General features: G+C 47.3%; 1 protein-coding gene across 1 annotated transcript in view; it reads right to left on the reverse strand.

The window, feature by feature from the left end:
* Positions 1–1514, reverse strand: part of ALDH4A1 (aldehyde dehydrogenase 4 family member A1) — a 55745-nt gene extending 54231 nt beyond the window's left edge. The window contains exon 1 of the mRNA XM_063942125.1: positions 1307–1514. Coding sequence (XP_063798195.1) covers positions 1307–1347 — 41 coding nt within the window. The 5' untranslated portion in view covers positions 1348–1514. The remainder of the gene's footprint in view (positions 1–1306) is intronic.
* Between the last annotated feature and the right edge of the window lie 17122 nt (positions 1515–18636).

Consider the following 18636-nt stretch of genomic DNA (forward strand, 5'->3'; position numbering starts at 1 on the left):
AGCACTGGGAGAGGCAGCTGGTGGGCGGTATGGGGAGACTCCCCCTAGGCTGGCAGTATGGGCACAGGACTGAGAGAGGCAGCTATCAGTATGGGCACAGCACTGGGAGTAGGCTGGCACTGGGAGAGGTAGCTGGTGGGGCAGTAGTATGGGGAGACTCCCCCTGGGCTGGCAGTATGGGCACAGGACTGGGGGTGGCAGCTATGAGTGTGGGCACAGCACTGGTAGAGGCAGCTGGTGGGCAGTATGGGCACAGCACTGGGTATGGAGGTTATCAGTGTGGGCACAGCACTGGGGATGGCAGAGGAGCACTGGGAGAGGCAGCTGGTGGGCGGTATGGGGAGACTCCTCCTAGGCTGGCAGTATGGGCACAGTACTGGGAGAGGCAGCTATCAGTGTGGGCACAGCACTGGGGATGGCAGAGGAGCACTGGGAGAGGTAGCTGGTGGGGCAGTAGTATGGGGAGACTCCCCCTAGGCTGGCAGTATGGGCACAGGACTGGGAGAGGCAGCTATCAGTGTGGGCACAGCACTGGGGATGGCAGAGGAGCACTGGGAGAGGTAGCTGGTGGGGCAGTAGTATGGGGAGACTCCCCCTAGGCTGGCAGTATGGGCACAGGACTGGGAGAGGCAGCTATCAGTGTGGGCACAGCACTGGGGATGGCAGAGGAGCACTGGGAGAGGTAGCTGGTGGGGCAGTAGTATGGGGAGACTCCCCCTGGGCTGGCAGTATGAGCACAGCACTGGGAGAGGCAGCTGGTGGGCAGTATGGGGAGACTCCCCCTAGGCTGTCAGTATGGGCACAGGACTGGGAGAGGCAGCTATCAGTGTGGGCACAGCACTGGTGATGGCAGAGGAGCACTGGGAGAGGTAGCTGGTGGGGCAGTAGTATGGGGAGACTCCCCCTAGGCTGGCAGTATGGGCACAGGACTGGGAGAGGCAGCTATCAGTGTGGGCACAGCACTGGGGATGGCAGAGGAGCACTGGGAGAGGTAGCTGGTGGGGCAGTAGTATGGGGAGACTCCCCCTAGGCTGGCAGTATGGGCACAGGACTGGGAGAGGCAGCTATCAGTGTGGGCACAGCACTGGGGATGGCAGAGGAGCACTGGGAGAGGTAGCTGGTGGGGCAGTAGTATGGGGAGACTCCCCCTGGGCTGGCAGTATGGGCACAGGACTGGGAGAGGCAGCTATCAGTATGGGCACAGGACTGGGAGAGGCAGCTATCAGTATGGGCACAGCACTGGGGGTGGCAGATAACAGTGTGGGCACAGCACTGGGATCAGGCTGGCACCGGGAGAGGGACTCACCCTGCACAGGACCGGCTCAGGGCGCTCCGGAGCTGCAGCATGCCGCCGCTATCAGGATGTGTCTGTCCCGGACTACACTCACCTAGCGCCCAGCACGGGGGAGTGGGAGGCGCCGCATGTAACGCCGCGTCCTATTGGCTGGTGGGGGAGGCGGGTGACACCCGGAGACTGAGGGTGACAGCTGCTCCTCCCCGCATAGTGTGCCGGTGACAGGCAGGGTGAGCAGCAGGCTACGTGCTATGTATCACCGGCAGCAGCGAGATACAATGTAACAGTGCGGGGGAATAGCCCAGTAGTAGCAGCAGCAGCGATATACAGCAGCCAGCCAATGGGAAGCCGAGATCGGGGAAACGCCTCCGTAGCTGATGAGCTGCCTGTGACGTCACATGCTGGCCTGGAGCCCCAGTTATCCCCGCCCACCCCACTGTATACTGACCATATACACCCAGTATCCCCGCCCACCCCACTGTATACTGACCCTATACACCCAGTATCCCCGCCCACCCCACTGTATACTGACCATATACACCCAGTATCCTCGCCCACCCCACTGTATACTGATCATATACACCCAGTATCCTCGCCCACCCCACTGTATACTGATCATATACACCCAGTATCCCCGCCCACCCCACTGTATACACATTACCAGCACTGTATACTGATCATATACACCGAGTATTCCCACCCACCCGACTGTATACACATTACCTGCCCTGTATACACGAGTATTCCCACCCACCCCACTGTATACACATTGCCTGCCCTGTATACTGATCATATACACCGAGTATCCCCGCCCACCCCACTGTATACTGACCATATACACCCAGTATCCCCGCCCACCCCACTGTATACTGACCATATACACCCAGTATCCCCGCCCACCCCACTGTATACTGATCATATACACCGAGTATCCCCACCCACCCCACTGTATACACATTGCCTGCCCTGTATACTGATCATATACACCGAGTATCCCCGCCCACCCCACTGTATACTGACCATATACACCCAGTATCCCCGCCCACCCCACTGTATACTGACCATATACACCCAGTATCCCCGCCCACCCCACTGTATACTGACCCTATACACCCAGTATCCCCGCCCACCCCACTGTATACTGACCATATACACCCAGTATCCTCGCCCACCCCACTGTATACTGATCATATACACCCAGTATCCTCGCCCACCCCACTGTATACTGATCATATACACCCAGTATCCCCGCCCACCCCACTGTATACACATTACCAGCACTGTATACTGATCATATACACCGAGTATTCCCACCCACCCGACTGTATACACATTACCTGCCCTGTATACACGAGTATTCCCACCCACCCCACTGTATACACATTGCCTGCCCTGTATACTGATCATATACACCGAGTATCCCCGCCCACCCCACTGTATACTGACCATATACACCCAGTATCCCCGCCCACCCCACTGTATACTGACCATATACACCCAGTATCCCCGCCCACCCCACTGTATACTGATCATATACACCGAGTATCCCCACCCACCCCACTGTATACACATTGCCTGCCCTGTATACTGATCATATACACCGAGTATCCCCGCCCACCCCACTGTATACTGACCATATACACCCAGTATCCTCGCCCACCCCACTGTATACTGATCATATACACCCAGTATCCTCGCCCACCCCACTGTATACTGATCATATACACCGAGTATTCCCACCCACCACACTGTATACACATTACCTGCCCTGTATACACCGAGTATTCCCACCCACCCCACTGTATACACATTGCCTGCCCTGTATACTGATCATATACACCGAGTATCCTCGCCCACCCCACTGTATACTGATCATATACACCCAGTATCCCCGCCCACCCCACTGTATACACATTACCAGCACTGTATACTGATCATATACACCGAGTATTCCCACCCACCCGACTGTATACACATTACCTGCCCTGTATACACGAGTATTTCCACCCACCCCACTGTATACACATTGCCTGCCCTGTATACTGATCATATACACCGAGTATCCCCGCCCACCCCACTGTATACTGACCATATACACCCAGTATCCCCGCCCACCCCACTGTATACTGACCATATACACCCAGTATCCCCGCCCACCCCACTGTATACTGATCATATACACTGAGTATCCCCACCCACCCCACTGTATACACATTGCCTGCCCTGTATACTGATCATATACACCGAGTATCCCCGCCCAGCCCACTGTATACTGACCATATACACCCAGTATCCCCGCCCACCCCACTGTATACTGCAGGGACGTGCGGTGAGCTAAATAGCTCAGAAGGCACTGGCTAGCCCCAGAGCCAGGTTTACATGCAATATATGAGCCAAAGTGTACATCTGGGCATTATACACAGGTTTACTCCAGAGTTTTGGCTATAAAAATTATTAGAATAATGCAAAGTAGATATTGCAAACATATTCTTTGTATTTTTCATATACTTTATACAGACAAAACACTGGAACAAACGTTAGTATGACAGGAAAGGCTCTGCCTCACCTGCCTCACCCCACCGCACGTCACTGGTATACTGACGATATACACCCAGTATCCCCGCCCACCCCACTGTATACACATTGCCTGCCCTGTATACTGATCATATACACCCAGTATCCCCGCCCACCCCACTGTATACTGACCATATACACCCAGTATCCCCGCCCACCCCACTGTATACACATTACCTGCCCTGTATACTGATCATATACACCCAGTACCCCCCCACCCACCCCACTGTATACACATTACCTGCCCTGTATACTGATCATATACACCCAGTATCCCCGCCCACCCCACTGTATACTGACCATATACACCCAGTATCCCCGCCCACCCCACTGTATACACATTACCTGCCCTGTATACTGATCATATACACCGAGTATCCCCCCCCACCCCACTGTATACACATTACCTGCCCTGTATACCGATCATAAACACAGAGTATCCCCCCTCCACCCCACTGTATACACATTACCTGCCCTGTATACTGATCATATACACCCAGTATCCTCCCACCCCACTGTATACACATTACCTGCCCTGTATACTGATCATAAACACAGAGTATCCCCCACCCCACTGTATACACATTACCTGCCCTGTATACTGATCATATACACCGAGTATCCCCGCCCCACTGTATACACATTACCTGCCATGTATACTGATCATATACACCGAGTATCCCCATCCACCCCACTGTATACACATTACCTGCCCTGTATACTGATCATATACACCGAGAATCCCCGCCCAGCCCACTGTATACACATTACCTGCCCTGTATACTGATCATATACACCGAGTATCCCCGCCCAGCCCACTGTATACTGACCATATACACCCAGTATCCCCGCCCACCCCACTGTATACTGATCATATACACCCAGTATCCCCGCCCACCCCACTGTATACTGATCATATACACCCAGTATCCCCGCCCACCCCACTGTATACACATTACCTGCCCTGTATACTGATCATATACACCCAGTATCCCCCCCACCCCACTGTATACACATTACCTGACCTGTATACTGATCATATACACCCAGTATCCCCCCACCCCACTGTATACACATTACCTGCCCTGTATACTGATCATATACACCCAGTATCCCCCCCACCCCACTGTATACACATTACCTGCCATGTATACTGATCATATACACCGAGTATCCCCACCCACCCCACTGTATACACATTACCTGCCCTGTATACAGTATCCCCGCCCACCCCACTGTATACACATTACCTGCCCTGTATACTGATCATATACACCGAGTATCCCCGCGCACCCCATTGTATACACATTACCTGCCCTGTATACAGTATCCCCGCCCACCCCACTGTATACACATTGCCTGCCCTGTATAATGATCATATACACCCAGTATCCCCACCCACCCCACTGTATACACATGACCTGCCCTGTATACTGATCATATACACCCAGTATTCCCACCCCACTGTATACACATTACCTGCCCTGTATACTGATCATATACACCCAGTATTCCCACCCACCCCACTGTATACACATTACCTGCCCTGTATACTGATCATATACACCCAGTATTCCCGCCCACCCCACTGTATACACATTACATGCCCTGTATACTGATCATATACACCCAGTATTCCCACCCACCCCACTGTATACACATTACATGCCCTGTATACTGATCATATGCACCCAGTATTCCCACCCACCCCACTGTATACACATTACCTGCCCTGTATACTGATCATATGCACCCATTATTCCCACCCACCCCACTGTATACACATTACCTGCCCTGTATACTGATCATATACACCCAGTATTCCCACCCACCCCACTGTATACACATTACATGCCCTGTATACTGATCATATGCACCCAGTATCCCCACCCACCCCACTGTATACACATTACCTGCCCTGTATACTGATCATATACACCGAGTATCCCCACCCACCCCACTGTATACACATTGCCTGCCCTGTATACTGATCATATACACCGAGTATCCCCGCCCAGCCCACTGTATACTGACCATATACACCCAGTATCCCTGCCCACCCCACTGTATACTGCAGGGACGTGCGGTGAGCTAAATAGCTCAGAAGGCACTGGCTAGCCCCAGAGCCAGGTTTACATGCAATATATGAGCCAAAGTGTACATCTGGGCATTATACACAGGTTTACTCCAGAGTTTTGGCTATAAAAATTATTAGAATAATGCAAAGTAGATATTGCAAACATATTCTTTGTATTTTTCATATACTTTATACAGACAAAACACTGGAACAAACGTTAGTATGACAGGAAAGGCTCTGCCTCACCTGCCTCACCCCACCGCACGTCACTGGTATACTGACCATATACACCCAGTATCCCCGCCCACCCCACTGTATACACATTGCCTGCCCTGTATACTGATCATATACACCCAGTATCCCCGCCCACCCCACTGTATACTGACCATATACACCCAGTATCCCCGCCCACCCCACTGTATACACATTACCTGCCCTGTATACTGATCATATACACCGAGTATCCCCCCCCCACCCCACTGTATACACATTACCTGCCCTGTATACCGATCATAAACACAGAGTATCCCCCCCCCACCCCACTGTATACACATTACCTGCCCTGTATACTGATCATATACACCCAGTATCCCCCCACCCCACTGTATACACATTACCTGCCCTGTATACTGATCATAAACACAGAGTATCCCCCACCCCACTGTATACACATTACCTGCCCTGTATACTGATCATATACACCGAGTATCCCCGCCCCACTGTATACACATTACCTGCCCTGTATACTGATCATATACACCGAGTATCCCCACCCACCCCACTGTATACACATTACCTGCCCTGTATACTGATCATATACACTGATAAAGCTAAATATTTATCTTATTTAAAACCCTTTAAGGGGCCTAAGAACACTGTACGCTATTGACGTATGGAGTACCGTAAGGGTACGCACGTTGCGTAACAATCGCTTAGCCGTGGTCGAGACGCTCAAGCGTCACGTTCGCTCACGGCCAAGAGATCACAGGCAGGCACGCTATTGGCTGCTGACTAACGTAATGGTTCGCTATAGCGTAGCGGACGCTCGGGACCACGAGGAGATCACCAGCGGCGCAGACGCTCACAATGTTAAACCTTTATATCTAAACCATAAACAATGTAATATGCAGTAAAACCTTAGTGTAGAGATAGGGTGTAGATGCAACACAGTGTAACCTCATTAACTTAAAAGCTGTTCGAGCGTCACCGACGCTCTGAGAATACTTAACACTATAATAAATACACAACTACCGGGCTTAGGGTCTAACGCCTTATGAATATGTTATACTTGCAAAAAGAATAATACAGTACAAGTCATACACTACAATATAACATAGACTAACTAACCAGGTAACTACACAGGAAATACAATACAATACTATTTCGTTTAAGGGAATTACGAGAGAAAGAGGAGGAGGAGAGAGAGAGAGAGAGAGAGAGATATGGCTCACAATAACAAGAAAAACAATATGATTGCGGAGAAAAACTTACGCACAAGGGGAACGATCGCATGCGCCTCGATATCCAGCTCCCGATTATCAGCAATGAGAACCGTTGAAGAGAGTTAGCTGGATATGATCGGCTTGTCTATTTTTGCCCCACACACAATACAGTTCAATGGTCCCTACAATCTCATTGTTCATTGGACACAGGAATTCGTCTTCGCATTATAACAAAAGGTCATAGGTTGATTCATACAGGTGGGCTGTGACAATTTCCAACTGCTCAGGTGGGTGGGAAACTAGGTTTCCCGCCGCATGGATAAGTAAGTGCAAATAATAGTAAATGGACATAAACTTCTTATGTCCATAACTAATCGCACGAGCGATTAATTCGCTTCAAACCAACACCGGAATATTGCTAATTAAATACTCTTCCGATGGATACTAAACACCACTATATGACCCCTGTCTGACCCTTCGTATCAAACAAAGAGGGATCTCTCTGTCCATGAACATGCTATATTAACTAAACTTTCAGAATCTATCAAAGGGACCATGATCTACAAAATACATTATATAGTGAAAATATGTAACGATTGAGTCGCACGCTACGCACACATAAACTCTACCGTAAATGCACATCCCGTGCGCCTGCGGGTGCACGTAACAGCTGGTATGCGCACGCACGGGAGAGTGTACGCATGCGCAGAGCGGACATGTATGAGGTGCAAATATGGCAGTGTGCATCGTGATATTTTTCTGACTTTGACAGTCCACCCTTTGGCAGTCAACAATAACTGCCACCTTCTAAAACATTTCAAAACGAGAAAAATATATGTCAGGGGTTAATACATTTCCATGGTTGGGTAAGGGGGGGGGAGAGGAGAAGGTGTGAAGAGGGTATGACCTAGTGAGATAGTAGAAGCATGTGTGTATGAATCCATGTTTGGGGGGTCATGTATCATCGTGCCGTACGTGTTGTACATCAAGCTTCGAGGTATTGCGAAGTATACATTTGAATTCCTTCTTATCCCGCGGTACGGGTCTGTGGATGGGCTGTCAAACTTTACCGAGCTCTTTTCGGATTTTGGTTGCAACAAAATGGGGGAGCACATTTTAGTTGGTGATACATGAATGGGAGAATATGTGATTGCTGATATCTGTGCCTGTATTCCCTATCGACTATGTGTGTCATTACCTGAAGGTTGTAGAGATGAAGATAAAGAACACTTATGGTAAATGCAGTGGTATTCTATGTCAGGTAAATGAACATTTGTCGGTTGAAGTCTTGTTCGGTGTCTGTTGAATGCAGTCTTCTTTGGGCTTTTGCCAAAAAGTGTGGTCAAAAGCTTTGTCAATGTCCATAGACTTACAAAAGTGTTGGGCTAGCGTAAATTTAAAATTTCTAGGGAAACTGGGGGTCTATGGCATAGTTCATCAAATATCTGTGTATAAGGTTGTCAAAACTTCTTCTTTAATCCATCCGTTGTCTGTATACAGGATCATCAAATTCCTCGTCCTGGTGGATCTTTTTACCTTGGAGAAAACTGAAAAACAGGTGAAAGAAACGGACCGTATAATCGCTTTTTCATCACATCATTGTTTCTACCGTTGGGTCATAAATCAAATCCATTGGAATTACAATTTCCTCACTCCTTAGACTCATTACCCTGGTACGACGTTTGCACTTCATTAAAGCCTGACCGCATCTAAATATCAAGCCAATGGATATGACAACACCTAAGATACATAGGAGAAACTTCCCAACATCCATTATGACTCCTTGAGCCCATTCTCCTAAACCAGAGAACCAATTTCGCGGGTTCAACCATGACACCCAACCAGTCAGCTCATTACCTACAGCAGCAAGAGTGAGATTGTGTCTCCTGCGAAATTCCCACTTCAGTTGGAGAATATCGTCCATCTTTTGGTCTATGACCTCGACCGGGTCCTCGGTACTATTCGTTATATATGTGCAGCATTTCACGCCGTACTGCGTTGCCAGTGTGACACAATATCCACCTGTCACTGCTGTGAGATAATTAAGAACCATTCTATGCTGGACCAGTTCTGTTTTATAAGCTTGAAGTTCTCTTCCAGTATACCTGAACGTGTCATCATACATTTCTGTGATATTGTCTAACAAATTTGCGAGCGCAGATATGTATTTATAATTCAACACTCCTCTGGCGGTGCGAGTGAAATCTAACGCGATTAGAAACTGAATCCCGGTGGATTCATGGATCATGTCAGAGGCCGGATGCTCTGTTCTTTCTATCAGGTGCCGTTTAACTACGTGCTCGTAATGAGTAGGAGTATAAGGAGCTTGGGCAACACGGTGTATATCTTTCATTTTGGCATGTGATACAGTCGTTACCTCAGGCAGTACTTTTCCAATATAACACAATCCTTCAGAGTTTGGGGCAAGCCACTTATACGCCTTCCTCCCGCATATGAAATATGCATCATCGGGGAGAACATATGGGACGGAGTAGGACATAACCATATTACACATCCTCCATGTGAAATCTCCTACCCCTAATTCTCCCATCTGTCTAGTACACGTATCAGTTTGGACGATATGTGCACAGTATCCTGGTGATACCTCTCCAACTCTCGTAATCCTACTTCCTAGGGTATACCTATATCGGAAAGATTTTTCTCTACTGGCTATGTGGCGTATAAGCTCTGTATCTGTAGGCATTCTATCTGCTCTATATGAAAAGGTCATGGTTTGGTTGCTCCATGACACTTCCCAACTTCCCGGCTTTCGGGGATTGGTAATGTTAAAACATATTAGGGATCTATCCACATGATATTGGTGGAGCTTCAAACTAGGAGGACTGGAGATATTAAACCTCCTGTCCACCGGTCTCCCACCCTTTAGCTCAAGTACCTCCCCTACCGTTAAAGGAAATGGTACTAGCCCTGATTTGCTATGACCTTGAGGTACTTGAGAGCATACCCAACAATCTGTTTGATTCAACACACTACCCACTAAGGAGTGATAGTCACTCAATGGATGCCGGTCCATGTGGATATTAAAACTGGATTGGCACTTCTTAATGCACCCATCCTCAACCACATTGTCACAGAGCCTACAGATACAGTTTTCTTCAGCTAACAATCCTTCACAATTCCTTCTATTGTCAATGCTATCGGATCGTTTTCTGATACTCGCCTTTACTTGTTGATTAAGTTGTTCTTGGAAAACTACGCCTCCATCTTTGTCATCAGAACCCATTCCAGAACCTCTCTCGACCTCCATGGTACTCTCGCCGGAACAGACTGCTCTGGTCAACATCATGGTCAACAGGAAAATCCGGATCACAGTCTCTTGGGGCAAGTCCATCTTATAGGAGGAAACGGAGAGGAATGAGAAGGGGGAAAAAATAATTGAGGGAGAGGGGATGGGAAGTGGAGAAAAACAATAAAAGGGAACAGGGAATCGACAACTGCTTTTGATCTTGTGATTTTTAATGCTCAGGTGCCGCCTCAGTCCTCCTGGAACAGACACTCCAGTGATACAACTTCCTCTACCGTCTGTTCCTTATCACGGGACCTCTCTGGATCAGCAACCTTCTTACAATGGGACGAATGAACCCAAGTCTCTCTCTCGGCAACCTTCAATGCTGTAGTGCTAGTCAATAAGACTTGGTATGGTCCTTCCCATCTGTCAATAAGGCAACCTGAGCGTAGAAAATTCCGTATCATTACATAATCCCCAGGTTCTATGTCATGACAATTACTATCTGGTAAATCAGGAATCACCAACTTCAAATTATCATTTTGATTCCTTAGCTGTTTACTCATGTTAACCAGGTACTTTACAGTCACTTCATTGTTACACTTCAAATCATCCTGAGGGTCAATCATAACATGCGGTTGTCGACTAAACAAAATTTCAAAGGGAGACAGATTAAGAGGGGACCTGGGAGTGGTTCTGATGCTGTACAGTACAATGGGTAAAGCTTCTGGCCATGTCAATCCTGTCTCTGCCATAACTTTGCTCAGTTTATTTTTAATAGTGCTGTTCACTCTTTCCACCTTCGCACTCGCCTGTGGACGGTATGGAGTGTGCAGCTTGCTATCAATTCCCATCAACTTACACATTCCTTGAAAGACATCACCTGTAAAATGGGTACCCCTATCACTTTCGATTATTCTAGGGATACCATATCTACATACAAATTCCTGCACAATTTTCTTAGCAGTAAACATAGCGGTATTTGTGGCCGCAGGAAATGCTTCGACCCAATTTGAGAATACATCTATACAAACAAGTACATATTTCAAATTTCGACAAGGGGGTAATTGAATGAAGTCAATCTGTATTACCTGGAAAGGGACGCCTGCAGGTGGGATATGAGATGGTTCTGTTGGTATTGCCTTTCCGATGTTCTTTCTCAAACAGGTAAGGCATGACATTGCTCTCTTACCTGCATGAGATGAAAATCCTGGGGCGCACCAATATGCTCTTACCAACTTGCACATTCCCTCCTTGCCCAGATGAGTCAGCCCGTGAGCTGCCTCAGCTAAACATGGAAGATATGCTCTGGGGGCCACTGGTTTACCTTGTCCATCCGTCCAGAGTCCTGAGGACTCCTGGCCATATCCCTTTGCCTTCCAGACTGCCTTTTCCTGTGTGGAACACAAATTTTGCATTTCACACAACTTCTGTGTGTTGATGGTATTAAATACCATCAATTGTGTGGTGTCTGTCTGTCTGGGGGTACCAGCTACTAACTTAGCTGCTTCGTCTGCTCGGCTGTTACCAAGTGATACTGGGTCCTGGCTATATGTGTGTGCTTTACACTTGATAACAGCCACTCTGTCGGGTTCCTGTATCGCTGTTAGAAGCCTTTTAATGTGAGCTGCATGCGCTACCGGTGTACCAGCTGCCGTCATGAAATTTCTGAGGCGCCATAGGGCTCCGAAATCATGGACTACCCCGAATGCGTATCTAGAATCGGTGTAGATATTGGCTGATTTGCCCTTAGCCAATTCACATGCTCTGGTTAGGGCGACCAGTTCAGCAACCTGGGCTGAGTGAGGTGGGCCTAGCGGTTCAGCTTCTATGGTGCCTTGGTCATCTACGACTGCGTATCCAGTACACAAGTCTCCCGAGTCTGATTGTCTGTGACAACTACCATCCGTGTAGAAGGTTAGATCTACATCTTCCAGTGGGTTGTCACTGATGTCAGGCCTTGCGGTAAAATTTTGGGTTAAATATTCCATACAATCATGTGTGTCCTCCTTTGTATTAAATCCTCCTTCCCCACCACTCTCATCCTCCACCCTTTGTGCCTGTCCAGGCACACCTGGGAGATATGTTGCAGGATTTAATGCACTGCATCTCCTTATGGTGATGTTTACGGGGGCCATTAGTGCCAATTCCCATCTTGTAAACCGCGCTGATGAGACGTGCCTGGTTTGGGCAGAATTTAGCAAGGCTGACACTGCATGTGGTGTATGAATTGTGAGGTTGTGACCTAGCACTACATCTTCGCTTTTCGTTACTAGCAATGCTATCGCAGCAACGCTTCGCAAGCATGTGGGGAGGGATCGCGCTACCGTATCTAGTTGAGCGCTGTAGTATGCTACTGGCCTGCTGGCATCACCGTGCTTTTGGGTTAGGACGCCTGCCGCGCAACCAGCACTTTCTGTTCCGTACAGCTCAAAAGGGTTTCCCATAGTCTGGCATACCTAATGCTGGCGCCTGCGTTAGGCACTGTTTAAGTCTCTCAAATGCCATTTCGGACTCGTCTGTATGCGAAATCCAATCAGGCTTGTTTGAGGAGACCATCTCCTGCAAAGGTAATGCCAGAATGGAAAATCCTGGGATCCAGTTACGGCAATACCCACACATTCCTAAAAACGTTTTGATCTGTTGCTGGGTTTGTGGCAGAGTCATGTCTCTAATTGCTTGAATTCTATCAGCGGTCAGGTGTCTCAGTCCTTGTGTTAGACAGTGTCCCAAATATTTTACTCTAGTTTGGCATAATTGCAACTTGTCTTTGGAAACCTTGTGTCCTGTGTCTGAAAGATGAAACAGGAGCTGTTTCGTATCCTTCAGACAGGCTTCCAATGAATCTGAACACAGTAGTAAATCATCCACGTACTGTATCAATACTGATCCACTCCCTGGTTGGAAAGACTGTAGACAATCATGCAAAGCCTGAGAAAATATACTTGGACTGTCTATGAAACCTTGTGGTAATCGAGTCCATGTGTATTGGACTCCTCTGTATGTAAATGCAAACAAATATTGGCTGTCAGGGTGCAGAGGTACCGAAAAGAAAGCGGAGCAGAGGTCAATAACAGTGAAAAATTTCGCAGTGGGAGGGATTTGCATAAGGATGACAGCTGGATTTGGCACTACGGGGAACTGACTCTCAACTATTTTGTTAATCCCCCTTAGATCCTGCACTAGCCGGTAACCCCTCCCCCCACTCTTTTTCACAGGGAAGATGGGACTATTGGCAGTGCTGGATGTTCTTACCAGAATGCCCTGTTGTAGCAAGCGCTCTATTACGGGATAAACTCCTAACTCCACCTCTGGCTTCAGAGGCTACTGTGGGATTTTTGGAGCTATCCTACCATCTTTTACTTGTACAACTACCGGAGCTACGTTTGCCATTAATCCAGTGTCCTGTCCATCTTTAGTCCAAAGTGACTCTGGTATCTGGGATGTCATTTCTTCTACTTGGGATGGAGTCCTATTTGTCATAATGGTATGTGACATTAATTTTGATGGGGAGTCTAACATGTCTCGCACTTCCTGAGCGTGATTCTCAGGTATGTCCAGGAATACACCTTCAGGGGTACAATAAATGACGCACCCCATTTTACACAATAAGTCTCTTCCCAGGAGATTAGTCGGTGCCGATGCAGCCAGCAAAAAGGAATGCTTGGTATGTAAAGGCCCTATTGTAATCTCGGCTGGTTTGCTAACAGGGTAGTGCTGGACTACTCCTGTTACTCCCATGGCTGGAATTGTCTTACCAGTGGTTCTCATGCCCACTGTCGAATTTATCACTGATTTGGCCGCCCCCGTATCTACAAGAAAGTTTAATGTTTTACCAGCTACATCAATTGCAATTTCGGGTTCACTTCCAAGACTTGCAATCAATTTTACTGGCTGCAGATTACAGGTATGGCCACACCCCTATTGGGTATGGTGACCTCCCTGAATCCCGCTGGCAGCAACTACTTGTGACGGAGTTAATTGGGAACTACCAGTGGCTTGCCAGTCTCTGTTCGGGGGGTATCTTTTTGTTTCCCCTGCATGTGGCTCATAACTCCGTTTCTGCGGACCCTGCTCCCAATGTCGTGTCTCGTGTCGTTGTCTAGGGGGTTGGTATGATCTCTGTGAATTTTTCACTCTACAGTCTCGTGCTATGTGTCCCTGTTTAAGACAAGAATAACAAGTAACCACATTTGACTTACCCACAGGGTTTGGTGAATTATACAAAGGCTGCCTTGTGGTCAGGGCCTGTATACTTACGGCCATTAATTTATCACCTTGTAGTTCCCTGTGTCTGGTGATATTCCGGTCGTGATCAATAGCAGCCTCTCTCAAAGTAGCCACCGACAGACCTCGCCAACATGGTTGCGTGGTCTGTACCCTGGTCTTTAATGCCTCTTTTAAACCATCCATTAGTACAGATACTGCTACTTCTCGATGGTTTATGTTTGTTTTAATGTCCTCTATGCCTGTGTATTTTGCCATTTCTAGTAATGCCCTGTGAAAATATTCTGCAGCAGTTTTGACTCCTTTTGTTTAATGGAGAATATCCTGTTCCATTTAACTACAGCTGGGAAATACTCCTTTAACTGTAAACTTATCCTTTTTACATTATCTTTGTTGTACACATCTGTAAGAGGTACATCCTGATCCAGTCCACAGTCAGCTAAAAATTGAGCTGCGTCGACATTGGAGGGTAAACATGCCCTCAGCAATATCTGCCAGTCTTTGTTATTGGGCTCTAAAGTGTTCCCTAGGTCTCTGATGTATTTTTGGCTAGCAACTAAGTCTTTTCTGGGGTCAGGGAATTCAGACACTATGGTCCTTAATTCCATTCGGGAAAACGGGCTGTACATGGCAATGTTCCTAACAGGAGTGACTCCTGAAGTGTCCGTTTTCCCATTTGGCACTACTATTACCTTAACAGGATTAATTCAGATTCTACAGCCTGTGGTGAAACAGTTTCAGCATAGTGTATGGTGCCGTACTTACCCGTTGATACGACCTCACCTATCCCTCCACTAGGGGCCTTTGTTACTAATCTCGGGGGTGGAGCTGTGCCTACTGTTGTCTCTGCTATGGTGGCTGCTAGAGAGAGCGCTGATATTGTTGCCGATTCGTCCTCTTGATCACACTCCTGGGGAAAGTTCAAAACAGGGTACAACTTGCACGGGTTAATACTTGCATTGGTTAATTGGTTAACATTATCTTTAACATTTACACAGTTGCTAAGTGTTTGTTTGTCACACCTTAGTGCGTCATTCTCCGCAACCAATTTCTCTCCTGCAATGTATGGTGGCGGCGGTGCCGTGGCTATCAGTTTCTTGATAGGATTAGATCCCGCCGCCAGAGCCAATCCTCTCTGTATTTCACCCTCCTGTTGCCATAACTGCAAATAATCATAATGTTGGATTCGTCTCTTTGTTGATTTAATGAGACATATCCTCCTCCTTAAATTCATTAACACTTCTGGGCTGAAGCTACCTACTCTTGGGAATTTCTCCCCGTCATGCATTGCCATTCTTTCCCATTCATCACATAAAACCTCTGTGTGTGAACCATATTTTTCACACATTACGTACCTTGCCGACCCGACTGGTCGGTTCACTGAATCAACCCGAACCGAGGTTGATCGCCCCCTTCCTGAACAATTGGCCCCCATAACTTGCAGGTGTTGCTTTCACCACCTCTGACCTTAAATCAGGGTCTTCAGCGAACCCTTACAAAAACCAAAATGTTCACGATAGACTGACGGTGGCGGTTTACCGAGTACCCCACTCACTCGCCCACGCCGACCAATACGACCTACACACTGCCTTAGCGCTGGCGTACTCGACCCAGGGCCCCTATGAACCTTCGTTTACTGGAACATGTGAGTGTGATCCGCAGAGCATTAACCCTTTCCAGTAACTGTTGGTTGTTGGATAATTCCTGAGTGACCAGCGAACTTCCCTTCAGAAAATAAAAAATTACACAAATCACGTCAGAATGTACAAATAGTGTTTATGACCGGGTTCGTACACAAATGGTACTGGTCAGACTAACTAATGCACACAATTACGTGCGGTACAATCGTTCAGCACATAAGCAACTAATCTTATGTGCAGAGCGACCAGTGGAATCGAAAATTTCGGCTGCGAATTCCTTCAGCCAGAGCTTTATTGGCCTATATGGGTTCTGCACCAACCCCCTGGGTTGTGCTACTTATCTCTATCTATAGCGGACTTCTTTGTCTGCTGTACCTGGACCTCCTGGTCTGTTCTGGACCTCCTGGTCTGTTCTGGACCTCCTGGTCTGTGCTACAGTATGACCTCCTGGTCTGCTATACTCTACTGCTCAAATTTTATATTTAACAAGGGATGCCTCCCTAGCCACCATGTACGACACTTACATGCATGTACCTCTGCGAGAACTCGACTTCTTGTGGTTCAACCTTGAAAATTGTATAAACTTATATATACAAAACACTCACTCATCACATGTACACTTTTGTTTCTATTTCTATTTCTGCGCAGAAATTTTTCTTTAGACCAGATGTGTTGTAAATTTGGAGAAGGATCTGTTAATTTAAATTTCGGATATTAAAATAGATTTGCGCTATTTATCGCGTTTTGCGCTATTTATCGCCTGTTGCGCTATTTATCGCCTGTTGAAAATCAACACTATCGTGTGACTTGAGTTACGTGGGCGTACCCAGACGCTCCGTTGCGTAATTTACGCTGCGTGCGTCGGCCTTTGCGTACGCGAGTCTCAGCCCTTTGTTAGAAACACGTGTACACAAAGCCAATGTCCACCGTAACACAACTAACACGTTTATCAATGTAGATGATCCTCGATCATCTACCGAGCACCACACCAATCTCTCCTTGTACCTTTAGGTAGAGTTGCGTGTGCGCTTTACACTCTATCCCTTAATGCATTACTTTTACACTTTAACTATGAAATAGCGACAAATCTCTCTTAGCACGTTTATCAATTATAAAATGGCAAACAGGAGAGTGATATATGAAAATACACGAAAAAGAAATGCAGATATGCGTGTGTGCGTACGCAAGATAGAAATAAACAGTTTTAAAAGACACTAGCGTGTTGTTCTTACCTCCGGTTCCGGATTCCCTCAGCACCCTTTACTAAGCGAAGCAGACGCTTATCCAGACAGCACTACGAGGAATATGATCTCCCGCCCTTTGCTGATGGATAATGTCTGCTGAAATTACCTAGCAGAGATATGTGAAGGACAGGACGAGCCGCCAATTGATAAAGCTAAATATTTATCTTATTTAAAACCCTTTAAGAGGCCTAAGAACACTGTACGCTATTGACGTATGGAGTACCGTAAGGGTACGCACGTTGCGTAACAATCGCTTAGCCGTGGTCGAGACGCTCAAGCGTCACGTTCGCTCACGGCCAAGAGATCACAGGCAGGCACGCTATTGGCTGCTGACTAACGTAATGGTTCGCTATAGCGTAGCGGACGCTCGGGACCACGAGGAGATCACCAGCGGCGCAGACGCTCACAATGTTAAACCTTTATATCTAAACCATAAACAATGTAATATGCAGTAAAACCTTAGTGTAGAGATAGGGTGTAGATGCAACACAGTGTAACCTCATTAACTTAAAAGCTGTTCGAGCGTCACCGACGCTCTGAGAATACTTAACACTATAATAAATACACAACTACCGGGCTTAGGGTCTAACGCCTTATGAATATGTTATACTTGCAAAAAGAATAATACAGTACAAGTCATACACTACAATATAACATAGACTAACTAACCAGGTAACTACACAGGAAATACAATACAATACTATTTCGTTTAAGGGAATACGAGAGAAAGGAGGAGAGAGAGAGAGAGAGAGAGAGATATGGCTCACAATAACAAGAAAAACAATATGATTGCGGAGAAAAACTTACGCACAAGGGGAACGATCGCATGCGCCTCGATATCCAGCTCCCGATTATCAGCAATGAGAACCGTTGAAGAGAGTGAGCTGGATA

Source organism: Pseudophryne corroboree, chromosome 10, assembly GCF_028390025.1.
Source record: "Pseudophryne corroboree isolate aPseCor3 chromosome 10, aPseCor3.hap2, whole genome shotgun sequence".
NCBI classification, from domain to species: Eukaryota; Metazoa; Chordata; class Amphibia; order Anura; family Myobatrachidae; genus Pseudophryne; species Pseudophryne corroboree.